Source organism: Pseudophryne corroboree, chromosome 5, assembly GCF_028390025.1.
Source record: "Pseudophryne corroboree isolate aPseCor3 chromosome 5, aPseCor3.hap2, whole genome shotgun sequence".
Lineage (NCBI taxonomy): Eukaryota > Metazoa > Chordata > Amphibia > Anura > Myobatrachidae > Pseudophryne > Pseudophryne corroboree.
This window is the reverse complement of record NC_086448.1, coordinates 810,077,383-810,094,041: the sequence shown is the minus strand read 5'-3', so window position 1 is coordinate 810,094,041 and position 16,659 is coordinate 810,077,383. Positions and strand designations below refer to the sequence as shown.

At 42.0% G+C, this 16,659-nt stretch overlaps 1 protein-coding gene across 3 annotated transcripts in view; it reads right to left on the bottom strand.

The window, feature by feature from the left end:
* Window positions 1-16,659, bottom strand: part of TRPS1 (transcriptional repressor GATA binding 1) — a 331,746-nt gene that overhangs the window by 13,105 nt on the left and 301,982 nt on the right. For all 3 annotated transcript variants that reach the window (XM_063924484.1, XM_063924486.1, XM_063924485.1), the window contains one exon: window positions 5,566-5,688. In XM_063924484.1, the coding sequence (XP_063780554.1) occupies window positions 5,566-5,688 (123 nt within the window). The remainder of the gene's footprint in view (window positions 1-5,565; window positions 5,689-16,659) is intronic.

Below are 16,659 nucleotides of genomic sequence, written 5' to 3'. Positions count from 1 at the left end.
TAAGAGCAAAATGTAATAGCTTGTGAGCTGGTGCGGAACTTTGTGTGAGCATGCCCTTACTTTTAAAGTGGTAATCATTTACAAGGCAAACCAACCTGGTTTTGCATTGAAGAGGATTGCCGCTTTAAAAAAACAAACAGGCAAGCGCGCACAAAGGGGGTCATTCCGAGTTGTTCGCTCGCTAGCAGTTTTTAGCAGCTGTGCAAACGCTATGCCGCCGCCCACTGGGAGTGTATTTTAGCTTAGCAGAAGTGCGAACGAAAGGATCGCAGAGCGCCTGCAAAAAATTTTTGTGTAGTTTCAGAGCAGCTCAAAACCTACTCAGCGCTTGCGATCACTTCAGACTATTCAGTTCCAAATTTGACGTCACACACCCGCCCTGCGTTCGCCCAGCCACGCCTGCGTTTTCCCTGGCACGCCTGCGTTTTTCCAAGCACTCCCTGAAATCGGTCAGTTGCCACCCAGAAACGCCCCCTTCCTGTCAATCACTCTGCGGCAAGCAGTGCGACTGAAATGCATCGCTAGACCCAGTGCAAAACTGCATCGTTCGTTGTGCCTGTACGTCGCGCGTGCGCATTGCGCAGAACTGGTGTTTTTTAGCCTGATCGCTGCGCTGCGAACAAATGCAGCTAGCGATCAACTCGGAATGATCCCCAAAATCCCAAACCTACTGCAGACCAAAGGCTATTACATTTAGTCCTTAGAATGAAATAATAAAACCACTGGGTGACAGACATGTTTAATTTTAGTAACTTTGGGGTCTATTTACTAAGCCTTGGATGGAGATAAAGTAGACGGAGGTAAAGTACCAGCCGATCAGCTCCTAACTGTCATGTCACAGGCTGGGTTTGAAAAATGACAGTTAGGAGGTGATTGGCTGGTCCTTAATCTCCGCCCAGTTTATCTCCACCTGAGGCTTAGTAAATAGACCCCTATTTATTATTTTTATGTGCAAGTTTTTCTTGTTACAGTGCTAGTATCTTGCGGAATTTCTGAAAAAATAAAGGCAGTTTCCATGGTCTGCAATGTTTCATTTTACTTGTCCCTTTGCTCTGATATACGAGATGACTGACACAAAATCTGATGGCAACGAATAAGCAACAGAGGAGAGAAAAACATCCAGAGTAATAGTGTTTAGAAATAAAAACACCATGCTGTGTTCCAATACGTCTTAGGATAAATGGCAGCAGTGCTATGGCGCAGCGAGGAGGAAGCACAACAATAGCTGGTTTATATTTAGAGAATTTGCTCCCCTTCGTAAGTTTAATGAATACTGCAGGTGAGGTTCACAATGCATTCTGTTGCAGGAAAGGATCTCATTGCCCATAAGCTCAGGACTCAGGGCACCAGTGGCTTTCAGAACTATTTTCCAGCGGAATTTAGAAGTTTACAATATGTACTGTATTATTATACTGTATAAAGAAACAGCAAGGCAATAGTTACAGTAACACTGCAGAAAATGACAGCGATTAATTAAAAGTAGTCTACTGTACAACAGTATTGTAATGTGCAACGTATGGGTTGATAAAGTTACATTGATTAATTATAAGTAGTCTACTGTACAACGGTATTGCAATGTATTTGTTGATAAAGTTACATTGATTAATTAAAAGTAGTCTATTGTACAACAGTATTGCAATGTATTTGTTGATAAAGTTACATTGATTAATTAAAAGTAGTCTACTGTACAACAGTATTGTAATGTGCAACGTATGGGTTGATAAAGTTACATTGATTAATTATAAGTAGTCTACTGTACAATGGTATTGTAATGTATTTGTTGATAAAGTTACATTGATTAATTAAAAGTAGTCTATTGTACAACAGTATTGCAATGTATTTGTTGATAAAGTTACATTGATTAATTAAAAGTAGTCTACTGTACAACAGTATTGTAATGTGCAACGTATGGGTTGATAAAGTTACATTGATTAATTATAAGTAGTCTAAAGTACAACGGTATTGCAATGTATTTGTTGATAAAGTTACATTGATTAATTAAAAGTAGTCTACTCTACAACAGTATTGCAATGTATTTGTTGATAAGGTTACATTGATTAATTAAAAGTAGTCTACTGTACAACAGTATTGCAATGTATTTGTTGATAACGTTACATTGATTAATTAAAAGTAGTCTACAACAGTATTGCAATGTATTTGTTGATAAAATTACAGTGATTAATTAAAAGTAGTCTACTCTACAACAGTATTGTAATGTGCAACGTATGGGTTGATAAAGTTACATTGATTAATTAAAAGTAGTCTACTGTACAACAGAATTGCAATGTATTTGTTGATAAAGTTACATTGATTAATTAAAAGTACTCTGTTGTACAACAGTATTGCAATGTATTTGTTGATAAAATTACTTATATTCATTAAAAATAATCTACTGTACAGGGTTGGGATAGAGTTGCCGGCTGCCGGAATCCCAGCGGTCAGAATACCATCCCCGGGATCCCGGTAGCAGAATGCTGGCGGAAGGGGGGTGGGGTGGGAGCGCTCGACACGCAGTGGGCTCGGTTCTATACCCACTCTATGGGTGTCGTAGACACCCAGAAGTCGGAGTAGACCCTGTGGGTCGGCATTCCGTCGACTGGCATTTTGAGCGCTCGGGATTCCAGTGTCAACATGGTGACCGCCGGAATGCCGAGCACCGGTCACATGGCCGCTTCTCACTGTACAATAGTATTGCAATGTACAGTATTTGTTGAAAGAGTTACATTTATTCATTAAAAGTAGTCTACTGTACAATACTATAAGGTGCAATGTATAGTATGTGTTTATACTGTTAATTTTTTTCATTAAAAATAGTCTACTGTACAATAGTACTGTAATGTGCAATGTACAGTATTTGTTGATAACGTTACATTGATTAAAAGTTGTCTAATGCTGTACCGGGGCCCAAGATTTCTCTTTACAACCCTGTATGCACCTTTTGAACAAAGTTAGTAAATAGCTCTAAAAGATGTACCTCCAGACAGTGTATGATTAAATAAGGCCTCAGAATAAAGGGAAGATCTTGTGTTGTTGCAAGCAAAGATTTCAAAGGTCTATTGTTTTCTAACCAAAAGTCTCTTTAGAACATAGGTGGTCATTCCGAGTTGTTCGCTCGCTAGCTGCTTTTAGCAGCATTGCAAACGCTAGTCCGCCGCCCTCTGGGAGTGTATCTTAGCTTAGCAGAATAGCGAACGAAAGATTAGCAGAATTGCTACTAAATAACTCTTTGCGGTTTCTGAGTAGTTCCAGACCTACTCCTAGATTGCGATCAGCTCGGTCCGTTTAGTTCCTGGTTTGACATCACAAACATGCCCTGCGTTCGGCCAGCCACTCCCCCGTTTCTCCAGACACTCCCGCGTTTTTCCCTGACACGCCTGCCTTTTTTAGCACACTCCCGGAAAATGCTCAGTTACCACCCAGAAACGCCCCTTTCCTGTCAATCACTCACCGATCAGCAGTGCGACTGAAAAGCGCCGCAGAGACAACAACAAAACTGCTAAGTTATTAGTTAAATAACTAAGCGCATGCGCGCTGCATACCATGCGCATTTAGCAACAAATCGCAGCATAGCGAAAATTGGCAACGAGCGAACAACTCGGAATGACCACCATAATGTTGTATATTTTATAATTGATGACTATTATTGCTCAAAAGTGAAATGCACATTTTTGTTGTAAATTAGGTATATATTAATGGCTCCATTTATCAACGAGTGATAAACCTGTTGTGTATGCAAAATGGTGCTCCAGCCAATCAGCTCCTGTCCTGTGTTTTAAAAATGACAGTTGAGAGCTGATTGACTGGAGTACTATTTATCATACGTAACAAGTTTTATCATTCACAGCGAGTTTTATCACTCTTTGATAAATGAGCCCTGTAGTACTATGCAATGTAAATACATTTTAGCATTTGGAGAAATTAAAGAAATGCCGTCAAAATACTTTTGTATACGTGTTTATATAGAAAAGGAATTTTAATGAAAGCATGCACATTTTTAAATACAAACGAGTTTTGTAAAACTTGAAGCACTACACAATTAGTATTAAAGAACATATTAAAATTTAGGGTCTAGTATGAGGGTGGGAGGGGTTAGGTTTAGCAACCCCGTGGAGGAGCAGGCTGCGGCGGGGAGGGGAGGTTAGGTTTAGACTGCGGTAAGGGTTTTTTTTGGTTTAGGCACCACCAGTGAGGGTTAGGTTGCGGGGTGGGGGGGAGGGGGGTGTTAGGTTTAGACTGCGGTAAAGGGTGTTGGGTTTAGGCACCACCAGGGAGGGTTAGGGTTAGGCTGCGGGGTGGGGGGAGGCGGGGGGGGGGGGTGTTAGGTTTAGACTGTGGTAAGGGGTGTTAGGTTTAGGCACCACCAGGGAGTGTTAGGCTGCGTGGTGGTGGTGGTGGGGGGGTGTTAGGTTTAGGCTGCGGTAAGGGGTGTTAGGTTTAGCAACCCCTGTGGAGGGACAGGCTGCGGCGGGGAGGGGAGGTTAGGTTTAGACTGCGGTAAGGGGTGTTAGGTTTAGCAACCCCTGTGGAGGGACAGGCTGCGGCGGGGAGGGGAGGTTAGGTTTAGACTGCGGTAAGGGGTGTTAGGTTTAGGCACCACCAGGGAGGGTTAGGGTTAGGCTGCGGGGTGGGGGGAGGCGGGGGGGTGTTAGGTTTAGACTGTGGTAAGGGGTGTTAGGTTTGGGTACCACCAGGGAGTGTTAGGCTGCGTGGTGGGGGGGGAGGGGAGGTTAGGTTTAGGCTGCGGTAAGGGGTGTTAGGTTTAGGCACCACCAGGAAAGGGTTAGGCTGCGGGGTGGGGGGGCAGGGGGGGTGTTAGGTTTAGACTGCGGTAAGGGGTGTTAGGTTTAGGCACCACCAGGGAGGGTTAGGCTGCGTGGTGGGGGTGTTAGGTTTAGGCTGCGGTAAGGGGTGTTAGGTTTAGGCACCACCAGGAAAGTGTTAGGCTGCGGGGTGGGGGGTAGGGAGGGTGTTAGGTTTAGACTGCGGTAAGGGGTGTCAGGTTTAGGCACCACCAGTGAGGGTTAGGCTGCGGGGTGGGGGGGAGGGGAGGTTAGGTTTAGACTGTGGTAAGGGGTGTTAGGTTTAGGCACCACCAGGGAGGGTTACGCTGCGTGGTGGTGGGGGGGGGGTGTTAGGTTTAGGCTGCGGTAAGGGGTGTTAGGTTTAGCAACCCCCGTGGAGGGTTAGGCTATGGCTGGGAGGGGAGGTTAGGTTTAGACTGTGGTAAGGGGTTTTAGGATTTGGCACCACCAGGAAAGGGTTAGGCTGCAGGGTGGGGGGCAGGGGGGTGTTAGGTTTAGGCTGCGGTAAGGGGTGTTAGGTTTAGGCACCACCAGTGAGGGTTAGGCTGTGGGTGGGGGGGAGGGGGTGCTAGGTTTAGGCTGCGGTAAGGGAGGGTTAGGGGAGAGGGTTAACATACTTACCCGACGCCTGTTGATTTTAACCATTGGGATACCGCAGTCATTATGTGACCAGACACCAGAATATCAGGCCCAACCCGCTGTGGAAAATATGTTACTAGTTTTTGTCAGACTAGCAGTGAAAAAACAGATTTGCTCTGCCTACCGAGTGCAGTTTTTGGTACAGGCCGCAGGCGTTACAGACGTATCCACCGTTCGCATTCTTTCGCCAAAGTGATGTCTTGGTGGTCAGGCAATTTGCACAAAAAACCCCGGAGCCTCTACGTCTCTGCAAAAATAAAAAACAGAAAAGAGCATATACATCAAACATGAGCATCAATATTATTTTTGCAAAAAGCCAAATTAGCAAAAGTTTCTTTAGGAATAACCTTACAAACTATTATTTAGGGATATCAACCAGCCAAGTTTTCAGGCCAAATCAAACAACCTCTTTCCTGGTTTTATTGTTAGAGCTACAGCTGTTTTCACTGTTACGTTTCTCAGTCAGTTTGAATGGCCATTCACTATGTTGCAAATGCCATTCACATGCCTGGCTAATGGAGTAAGGAACATAATAATGTGACACCTATCCGTAAAGCATTAGTCTACATTATAAGCCAAATTTTGACCAGCAAATTTCACTTTACGTGCTTCAAGCCCTATATTATATAGCAGAATGAGTTAACGGCCATTGTGCCAGCCCCATTCACTCATGCAGTGTGGAATGGCCCTCCGTGGTATGGCAAACCACTCGATACGGGTGTAATTTAGCTCATCTACAGCGGCAGCTATTGCAAAAAAACATCGGAACAGCACTCATAATCAATAAATAAAAAGACCTAAAAAATTTACTCTCCCCCCCCCCCCTTCCCCACCCGTTTTGGCAGGGCAGTCCCACTTTTTGGGCACTGTCCCGTCATCCCACGCAGTGTGACGCAGGGGTGGAAAGGTTGGTAGATCCATCGCGCAGGTGCCAGGACCAAGCGGTTTTTCATCACCTACGCCTCTCTGGGCAAGGGAAATGGCCTAAAATAAGTAGGAACCGCCGCTAAACCTTAACCCTAACTGGAGGGCTGCTACATGCAACTGTTTTATCTAGGGCTCACACTCCTCTGACAGTTCAGGATTATTTTATGAGGGTCACCCTCTCCCACCATCAGCCATCATTTAAAGTGACAAACTACATTATTAGAGAACCAGCAGACCCTGAGAAAATGCCTGCATAGAGCTACCCACCAAAAAAAAAAAAACAGCTAGAGGTAGGGGTACATTAGTAAAATCATACAGGAAATAGAAGTTGCAGGTAAAAGTTGGGGTAAAATTGTAAGTATGTATTTAAAAAAAATGTTTTACAATATCAATTTTCGGACTTTAGAAAGGTATGTCTAAGCTTTCAAAAAGGAATATGCTAAAGCAAGGTGAAGGACGATACAAAACAATACAGTTTTATTGTCATTGGTAAAAACAAGTTTCACAGATGAAATTCCTTTGTGCAAATACAGCAATTACAGTAAAATAGCAACGTCACTAACAATAAAAAAACATGCATATACAATTCAGACATTCAACATTCGTACTGCTGATGGAAGGAAACTGTAAGCGTCCAGTGCATGCCTTGAAAGTCCTAAAGCATTTTTTAGGATGGTAATTTGTCAAACACTTTATGAAAAGGATGGCTAGAGTCTAGTGAAATATTTCTAGATCTCTTCCGAACTCTAGATTCGTAAAGATCACGAATGGTTGGCAACCGCACTCCAATAATCTTACCGGCGGTCCTTACCGTGCGTTCCAAAGCACTCCGCTCACTTGCAGTGCAGCTGCCATACCATACTATAATACTAAAAGACAAGATGCTCTCAATTTAGCACCTATAAAAATTTAGCATACTCAATTTGCTCACCTCTGCAGCCTTCAGACGCCCCAAAAAGAAGAAACACTGCTGTGCTTTCTTCATTAAACACAGTGACTTTGCCGACCAAGTCAGGTCCGAGGAAACCAAAGTACCTAAGAACCTGAATGAATCGACAACCTCAACATCCAAGCTATTAATGGATACTCTCCTTCTAAAATCAACCACCAACTCTTTAGTCTTAGATTCGGTCAAAATATGATGATTAGCCCTAAGTGACTAACTCGCCGATCTCATATCTATACTGGGTCTCATCATCGTTAGAGATCAGCCCCACAACCGCTATGTCATCAGCAAATTTAATGACCTTTACAGAGTAAGAGGACGTTGTGCAGTCGTGGGTGAACAAAGAATACAGGAGTCCCTGGGGGACACCCGTCTTCAGCATCTCGTCAGAAACAACCACTCCCAATCTTACCACCTGCGGTCTGCCAGATAGAAAATCTAATATCCAGTTACAAATGAAGCCGCTCAGGCCTAGATCAAAGAACTTTGCCGTCAAAGACACAGGGATAACAGTATTGAACACAGAACTAAAATCTATAAAAAGAATCCTAACATAAGAATTTTTATTCACACCTAGATGGGATAAAGTGGAATTCAAAACAGTATTCACCACATCGTCAATGCAGCGATTATTCCTGTATGCAAATTGGAATGAATCAAACCCTGCTGGGATGAAAGATTTGATGTATCCCAAAACTAAGCACTCAAAACATTTAATCAACAGTGAGGTTAGAGCAATAGGTCTATATTCATTCAAACTCTTGGCTAAGCCTTTCTTAGGGACGGGGACAATGTTAGTAGCTGTAGAGGTTTCTGAATGTAGAGGTTTCTGAAAATAATATTCTAAAGGCATTACTGCATCTGATAAAAAACAACACCTATTGGATTGCAACAATACTCGACTAATTGTGCACCACCATGCCAAAAGATTAGGGATAGTATGTGTCCGTGTTCCATTGTTAGAATGGATTCCCTTTTTTTGATGGGCAAAAGGGTGACGTTTGTGGTCTGGAAGTTCCTGTTTGAAAATTATGGAAGCCCTTTCTCAGAATATCCACAACTGAAAATTCTCTAGGCCAATGATAGGATTACCTAATCTTTGTAAGGATGTATCTCGGAAGTTGTGGTGGTTGGCTAGAGGGGTCCCTAGATTAATTTTGACCATCTCATAGGTTTAAAATGGAGAACCTTAACAATACAATGATTACAAGAACACTTTAATGCACAGCTTTAATATGCATAGAGCTACAAGTATGTATTCATAAGAATTATAATATTTAGGGGGGGGGTGTACCAAGCCTTACAGAGAGATAAAGTGTACAAGTTGCTCAAAGTAAGCCATCAGCTTCTAACTGTCATTTATGTAGCACTGAAATTACAGAACGTGAACAACTTCTCCACGTTCTCTCTGTCCAAGACTTGAGACATCTCTCCTTTAACCCTTTTACCGCCCAGTCTAAACAGAACTCCCCAATAGGCGGGAGAAGTATTTGTACTTGCACAGAGTAATTATTTTCCCATTTTGATAGCGCTCAGCCTACAGTACATTTGTGTTCACCGCTCGTTTCCCGAAGGATACAAATGTTTATATCTTGTGAGTGATTTGAGATTTGCCAGATTCCCAAAAGATAAATAGTTTCATTTAGATTTTTTTTATTTTATTTTTCTTAACAAGTTCCAAAGCTGCCAAACATCACCACTCAATTCATTTCGCCCCTATAGATTCCATGACATCACCTCCTCCACAACGTCCGCCCCACTCACAGGCCTATTGAAGAATGTCACCGCCAATTGTTGATTTTCCAGAAGAAGGCAGGGAAAGACTCCGAAGAGATTTATTAAGCATGACTGGACAGATAATGAAGCCCACTAACTGCAGGACATTGCGAAAACCCAGCAAGTGAAAATAGACATGCATAACACCAATACTAAATAGAAAATCAAATGACATTTACTTAAATCTATGATGGAAAGCAAATAGGATTACTATAGCAAAGAAATCTTTGTATATAGCTCGGGGAATTCAAGTTAATTCCATAAAGGTTTCTGTGCCACGGTGCAGAATTCACTGCAATAATCTCTGTTTCATTTGTATACGGCATATAGAAGCATGTCCCAACCAGGAAAATTGAAGGAGAAATCAAGAAAACTCTCTTTATTACACAGAAAATTACCTTTATTATAAACTAGCAATTTTAAAAGGTTTATTCCAATTTTACCAATTTATTTAACACAAGCCTGTGCTGCAGAAACAGAGACTATTGCCAGAAGAATACAATGGATGTAATTGTACGCTGATATATTTCAAATAAAAACCTTTGTGCAGACATAATTTTGGCCTGAAGACTGGAGCACTTTCTTGGCATTCAGTGGGCAATTGATTCATCAAGTGTTTCACAATGTATAAAAAGAAGAAAAAAAATCCGTCCTGGGGCACAGCCAGATTTCGATAGGGTTATTTTTCCATCCAGATGCAAGGATTAGTAGAGAAGCACCTTAGCTAAACTAATTACAGGCATGCATTTAGGAATACTGGTTTCGCTTTGACGGTCAGCAATCTCAATTATCAATACCAAGGACACATTTGGAGCACTGAATTTACATAAAGGTTGACAAGACTGAGTTCATTTAAGAAGCCTGCAGAGATATAAGTCAATAGGACAATAGCAGATCTGCAGAAATAACAGGATGTTATTACCGTACTTCACTGCAATTCTTCATTTAATAAGAACTGTGAATCAATTACAGTAATATCAATGAACTATTGGTGGATGCAATTCTCTTGTCTATTTTGCATTATGCTGTTACTTTCTATAACATAAATAGAGCTAAGTTTATCTGGATAACAAACTGATGCACTGTAGCGTATTACAATATAATATATGTATCTACTCAGATAGGTAGATAGTGCTACTCAGTAGAACCCTATGTAATTCAATTCATGTTCCTTTTGAGAGAAATCCAATCGGATCCCTCCCAGCACCCGCCGTCGCGGCAGACGCATCACACTGGGCATGGGCATAAGGACTCCTGGGTCCTAAATCTTGGAAGTCCTTCTATCGCAAAGGACAGCTCTTACCGGTAGAGCTGTCCTTTGCACATTTCTAGGTACATACATTACCAGCTTTTTTATCACCAGTATATACCCGATAAGTGGCGGGATGTACTGCCTCGTGGATTCGATGCTTAGTACTTCCGGACTTTACTTAGAAATACTGTATAAGGGTAATAGAAGTTAGTAAGTAGTTTGTTGGGGATGCGGTTATGTGACTGGCAGTCGGGAGACTGCCGGTCACTATACCGACGCCAAAACCCAGCCCGGTGGAAAGCCTGACAGTCAGCATGCCGACTGACAGGGGCTATTCCCACTCTTAGGTGTCCACAACACCCACAGAGTGGGAATAGAACCTGTGACGAGCGCAGAGAGCCCGCAAGGGACTTTGTTGCACTCACCACCCACCGGCAATGTAAACATTGGGATCCCGGCATCGGTACGTTGACCGGAAGTATCCCAACAGCCGGTCACCCATACCCAACCCGTTTGTTGAGCATGCAGAGTACAAAGACAAAGCAGTTAATTTACAACATGTCATGGAAAATCTGAGGTGACAGGTTATTTTATACCTCACACCTGGTCAGATTTTGGTGGCAAAGTCCTGACTGGTGGAACCTGAAAGGGTGGAGTTTCAGTCAAAGTCGGCACTATTGGGTGGATCAGGGGCGAGTCTAAATTTGTCCCAATTGGGTGTTACTCTATCTGTATATTTCTGAAACGTGGTAATTTACTTTATTACTAAAAAATGGTATGAACAGTAATTTTATGACAAAGACAATACAAATTTTTGTTAATTTTTAGTATTAAATCATATTTTGGCATTCTTAGTCATTTCTTTAGTATGTTTTTCCTTTTGTAATAAAAATTGAATCTAATGAGATCAATCTGTTGCTTGTTGGTGCGTGCTGGGTGGTTGGTGGTTGAGGGCGAGGTGCAAGGGGTTTTTTTTGTGTCTGTTTTGACCAGTGATAATATTCAAGTGCAATATGAACAAAGATCTGGGAATTTGCCACAGCTGTTAAAAAATAAATATGTAGTCACAACTCTCAAAAATATTGTTTCAAATATAGGGCAGTTGGTTCACTATCAAACATCTCCTCCGACACCTGCAGCAATTCCCCAGGTCAGTGTCGTGGCTAGTTCTTTACACTCATCTTTTACTCAGAAAGCTGGAGAGACACAAGGGGAGCTATATCAAGCCTTGGAGAGAAAATGGAGTAGTTGCCCAACCAAACAGCTTCTATCTGTCATTTCAAAGACTGTGCCAGATAAATTGGTTACTTTGGGCAACTTCTCCACTTTCTCTCTTTCCAAATTTTGACCCCTCTCCCCACTTAACACCAAGTATCTGAAGAACTGGTAATCATGTGAAGCATTTTAAGGGGTTTGGAACCTTCAAGAATCCAAGACTGGAACAGTCTGGGTCTTGAAAAATGCACAGGTACCCCGTCCGTGTACACACAATAAAAATGGGGCATATTCACCATCATGGAGGTGTGCTGCCAGTCATGGTGTGGGGGTGGGCGGGCACACCATAGCCTGTCTAAGCATGGCGGCCGATCAGAGCGCCAGGAGGTGGACCTGGTTGGCCAACCATATAGACGGCTAGACCGACACATCAGGCCATCACCCTTTCTGGCATTTGCTGGTAGTGCCACGTAGCTGGTCTGGCCATGAACTTAAATTTCTTGCCTTGAACATACCATCCGGCAAATTTTTCTAAATGCATCGTTATCCTTTCTGGATTTCTTCTTTGCATTACCAAGGCTTGTGTGGCAGGAAGTATTGTTTATTTATTTAATTCTCTCTAGCTTTGGATATGACTGTACCCTCCTTTACGCTGTACATGGGACATAGTAATATTTACAGGGAAGTTACACACTCTAGTCAAGTGCAAACATTGAAAACCTTGATTACAAAAACACGTAAACAGAAGCCGTAAATTCTAAGGAAGGTGCGTGCAGACCAGTAAACTAAGATATTTGATGGGAGAGACATGTTTCATTAAAACAGCACCTACAGTGTCCAGAAGAAGCACCCTCTCTCTCCATAATGACCTCTTGAGAGGTACAATTTGTGCAGGTATCATGGTAGGAAGATCTTATGAACATCTTCAGGATAGCATATCACTAATCATAAATGAACGCAGGTCAGGTCAGATCAGGAGATCCTTGACTTTATAATGAGATTTGCAAAATGCCAATATCCACTGGCAGCTGGAACAGGTTACTGTGATGGCTACATGTGAGATATTAATCAATCAACCTGCAATTTTTGTTTATGAAAAAAATTAAAAAACGATGAACAAAGTAGACCTACGATTGTTCGGATGAAGCACACATTAATATATTCAGCTTCTGTATGAAAACATTCTTCCAGTCCATCAGGGTGTAACGCTGTAAGCATGCAGCATCTGTGCTACATAACCCATACAGTCCAAGGTTTTTTTTCACAGTATCAGAGTTTAGTGCAGTTCCAGAAGCTCTATGAATATTACAGTGAAACAGCTGCATGTATGAGCATCCCCATGATAAGAAACACTGCGTCATCTCCCCCATCGTTACCACAACAAGTACTGTATTGAAAGTACAATTGAAGGCTTTACAGCACTATGTATACACCTGGCCCAGAACACAGATTCCCAGCAGCTCGTTTTAATTGTACGGCATCTCATTAATCAGTGTAAGTCCATAACACCAACAGAGAGTGGCCCTCGGGTACCAAAAAAAAAATGCTACATTCTCAATACCATCTCCCACAATCATTTATCAGCACAAGTGGTATAATGTAGCGTTGGAATCCATGACATCATTGATAGCTGTACACATCTGGACAAACACCAGTTGTCATGGCAAACAAAAAGTGCACGCTGGTGACCTGAGATAGTATCCTATGCCACATGTGCACCTGAGACCGGCTCTGACTGGCAGCTCTATCTATAGCCGTCCTTGGCAAAAACACTGTTGAGGTGTGGGAGAGTAACGCCTGGTGTGAAAAGAGATCAGGGTGTGGGGGCATCATATGTGATATATATATTGTGTTGTATAATGCAATATTTCTTATGCTGGACACTTGGTCCCTATGGATTCAGTGTGTATCCTGGTTGTCAGGATGCCAGTGGTCACATGACCAGCACCGGCATCTTGACATTGAAGATCCCAACGTCGGAGGGGGGTAACAATTTTTGAATTCTGTTTCTTAACGTTTAGATACCTTTGTCAAGGCCTAGTTTAGGAGGACTATTTATTAAGCATGTTTTAGACTAAACTCAGGCACAAACAGCTGTGCCACCGCTTTAAACCATTTGTTGACCGCACAGAAATCACAGATTTCTATGCTGGTAACCATTCTTGTGACACTTACCCCTGGCCAGTGGTGTATTTATAATGGGTGAAGTGTGTGTGGTGCACATGGGCTCCCACTGCACACCCTGCACCTATTTTTTTTATTTTTACCCTCTGTAGTCCCACATCGGCAGCAGGAATCACCAGGAAAATTGAACAGCGGCCATTTTCCCAGCTTTTTGCACATGCGCAGTAAGAAAATCTCTGGGAAAATGTCTGCTGCGCCATTTTACCACAGACCTGTGCATGCACACTAGACTATGGGACTCGGCTAGGGTCCCCTACCGATCCGAGCATCCAGAGTCTACAACACTGTCGGCAAGAGTGGAGGAGGCCCAGAAAGAGACTGCACATGGGCCTCCTCCTTTTTAGAAGTGCCTTTGCCCTGACCCCATAGACCTATATGGTGATGGCGAACTAAGTCCCCTTCTCCAAATGGCATTGGTTTTACCCATCCATGTGGAGTAGCGAAGGAGAGGCTTTGCTGAATCCTCATTTAGCCCAACCACTAAGCCAGTGGTTTCCAAACTTTTTTGAATCACGGCGCCCTAGAATATCAGAATTTTTTTCACGGCACCCCTAGGCCAAAAATTTCTTATTGAGAAATTTAGAAATAAATATTACATTAAGTAGATCGCGTTTATATGTCATCCTTAGGGTCAGTTGTGTGGTAAGGGACAAGATTTGCTTCTGTTGGGCCACATATGTTATGACTGGCAGCCACCAACACTGGTTTTGCCTATTATATTGACAATGAATAATTTGAGTTGGTCCTGGACCACCAACCCAGGGCACCCCTGCTAGTGTCCCAAGGCACCCCAGGGAGCCACGGCACACAGTTTGGGAACCTCTGCACTAAGCACATGTGCAGATGTTATCCATGACTGTGCTTCCTGCTACTGTCAGCCGCATTAAGTTGCAGGTGGAAGGAAAATCATCACTACAGACAAGGGGGTTTCACTGGAACACCCAAAGGAGCCCGTCATGGTAAAATAGTTGCGTTACATAATTATTTACAATATGCAGTGATACATATTAATAGTTACCATTTCCTAATGACAGATCAATCTCTGGTCAATGCCCACAAAAAAAACCCATAATATGAGCAATGTATAAGTTAATGGAAAGCTGCAGTCTCCATAATACAGTATATATATATATATATATATATATATATATATATATATAAGATAAAGGGTCCACACTCACGTTTGAATATAAACAGTGCTGGGGTGACATCCAATGAGGTAGAAAATTTCCACTCCAATACAATTCCAAATTAGGGGAGCACTCACCAGCCTTCAAGTAGAAAAAAGTTTATTCAAACCATCAACAGCAAATAGTTTAAACTATGTGCTGTTAATGGTTTGAATAAACTTTTTTCTACTTGAAGACTGGTGAGTGCTCCCCTAATTTGGAATTATATATATATATATATATATATATATATATATATATATATATATATTAATATAGCTTTCTCTAAAATATCTATCTCCTTGACCAGGTAATACAGTCTTCATGTGTCCATAAGATGTGGCTTTGATGGAATTGTAGTACAAAAAGTCTATTATGTATTATGCAAATGTATAGGTTTGTCATTTATTTTCCTTATTGTATATTGACTTTTTATACATATGCATTTATTAGATCAAGAAAGTAATGTTGCAGCATCTACAGTACATGGGGGGGGGGGGGATAACACTTCTGCTTTTGCCCTTCTTTTACGATTATAGGTTTTTCCTGGCAATGTTGTGGAAACACTTCTCAAAAACTAAACAAGATAAAAAATGTTTAACTAACAGTATCGATTTGACTCCACTAATATGTTTTGCAAAAAAAAAAAAATACGTATAGATAAAGTTAAAACAGTTTTTAATCTCTGAGTCATTTCCCTGTAGGCGTTTGGTACCATCAAACAATCCTGACTGTTCTGTATTTTTCAGTCAACAATTTATTTTCTTTATTTTTATTAAACTGTGACTAAGTTTTAATCTACAACTCTGACACACTTCTGTGGGGAGAAATTCTGATTTAAATCTACAGAATAGATCGTTCGATAGATACCTGTATGACAGTGATTACAACTACAGTTGTATGTTTTAGTAAGAGTACAGATCATCTTCTAAACCGAATAAACCAACGGGTGGCACTTGATATGCTGACTGCGGGGTATGCTGGGCGCCGGCATACCGTAGTAGACCCAAACCATCTATACCCCTTTCGGACAAAATCCTAAAACCTGGGTTTTTGTACGAGACCGCGCATTGACCCCGGTCCGGCTTATGTCTGAAAGGGTCTACCCAGGTTGGCAGTCCCGGTCCCACGACAATGCTCACTATCAGGGTTTTTCCCAAACATTTGCAACCCGGGTAGACGATCTGGCTCAGTTCTGAAAATTTCGACCACAGTCTTGGTGACCCAGGTCATGCCTAAAAGAACTTGATTGGCCGGAAACAGTAGCATGGAGATGACATCATCTCCAAGTGCCAACTGAATAACGGAAGACTCTGGTCCAGTGTAAATGGTGACGACCTTGGAATAACCAGGGTTGACACCCATGTCTGACATGTCACCCTGGCTTCAACCTGCGCTCTGTGTCCTGGGTCCGAGCCGGAATAAAGCCAGGTAATTATGTTAGTTATTAAATAACAGGGAGAAAAAAGACCCAACAGTTCTTACATCAGCACACATTTCATGCCATACACTGCAACAGGTGTAAGACACATTTTTGCTACAAAACTGTAGAAAGTGACTGTTTTAAATTGGCTTACGGGGCCCTATGCAACACACTGGTTTGGGGACCCCTTACACCACCGTTTGTTAACAATAAATAAATAAGTATATATATATATATATATATATATATATATAAACAGTTTAGGGTAACCCCAGAGAGCGATGGCCTTGGTTGAATAATGGATGATCTGGCTATCGATAGGTTAA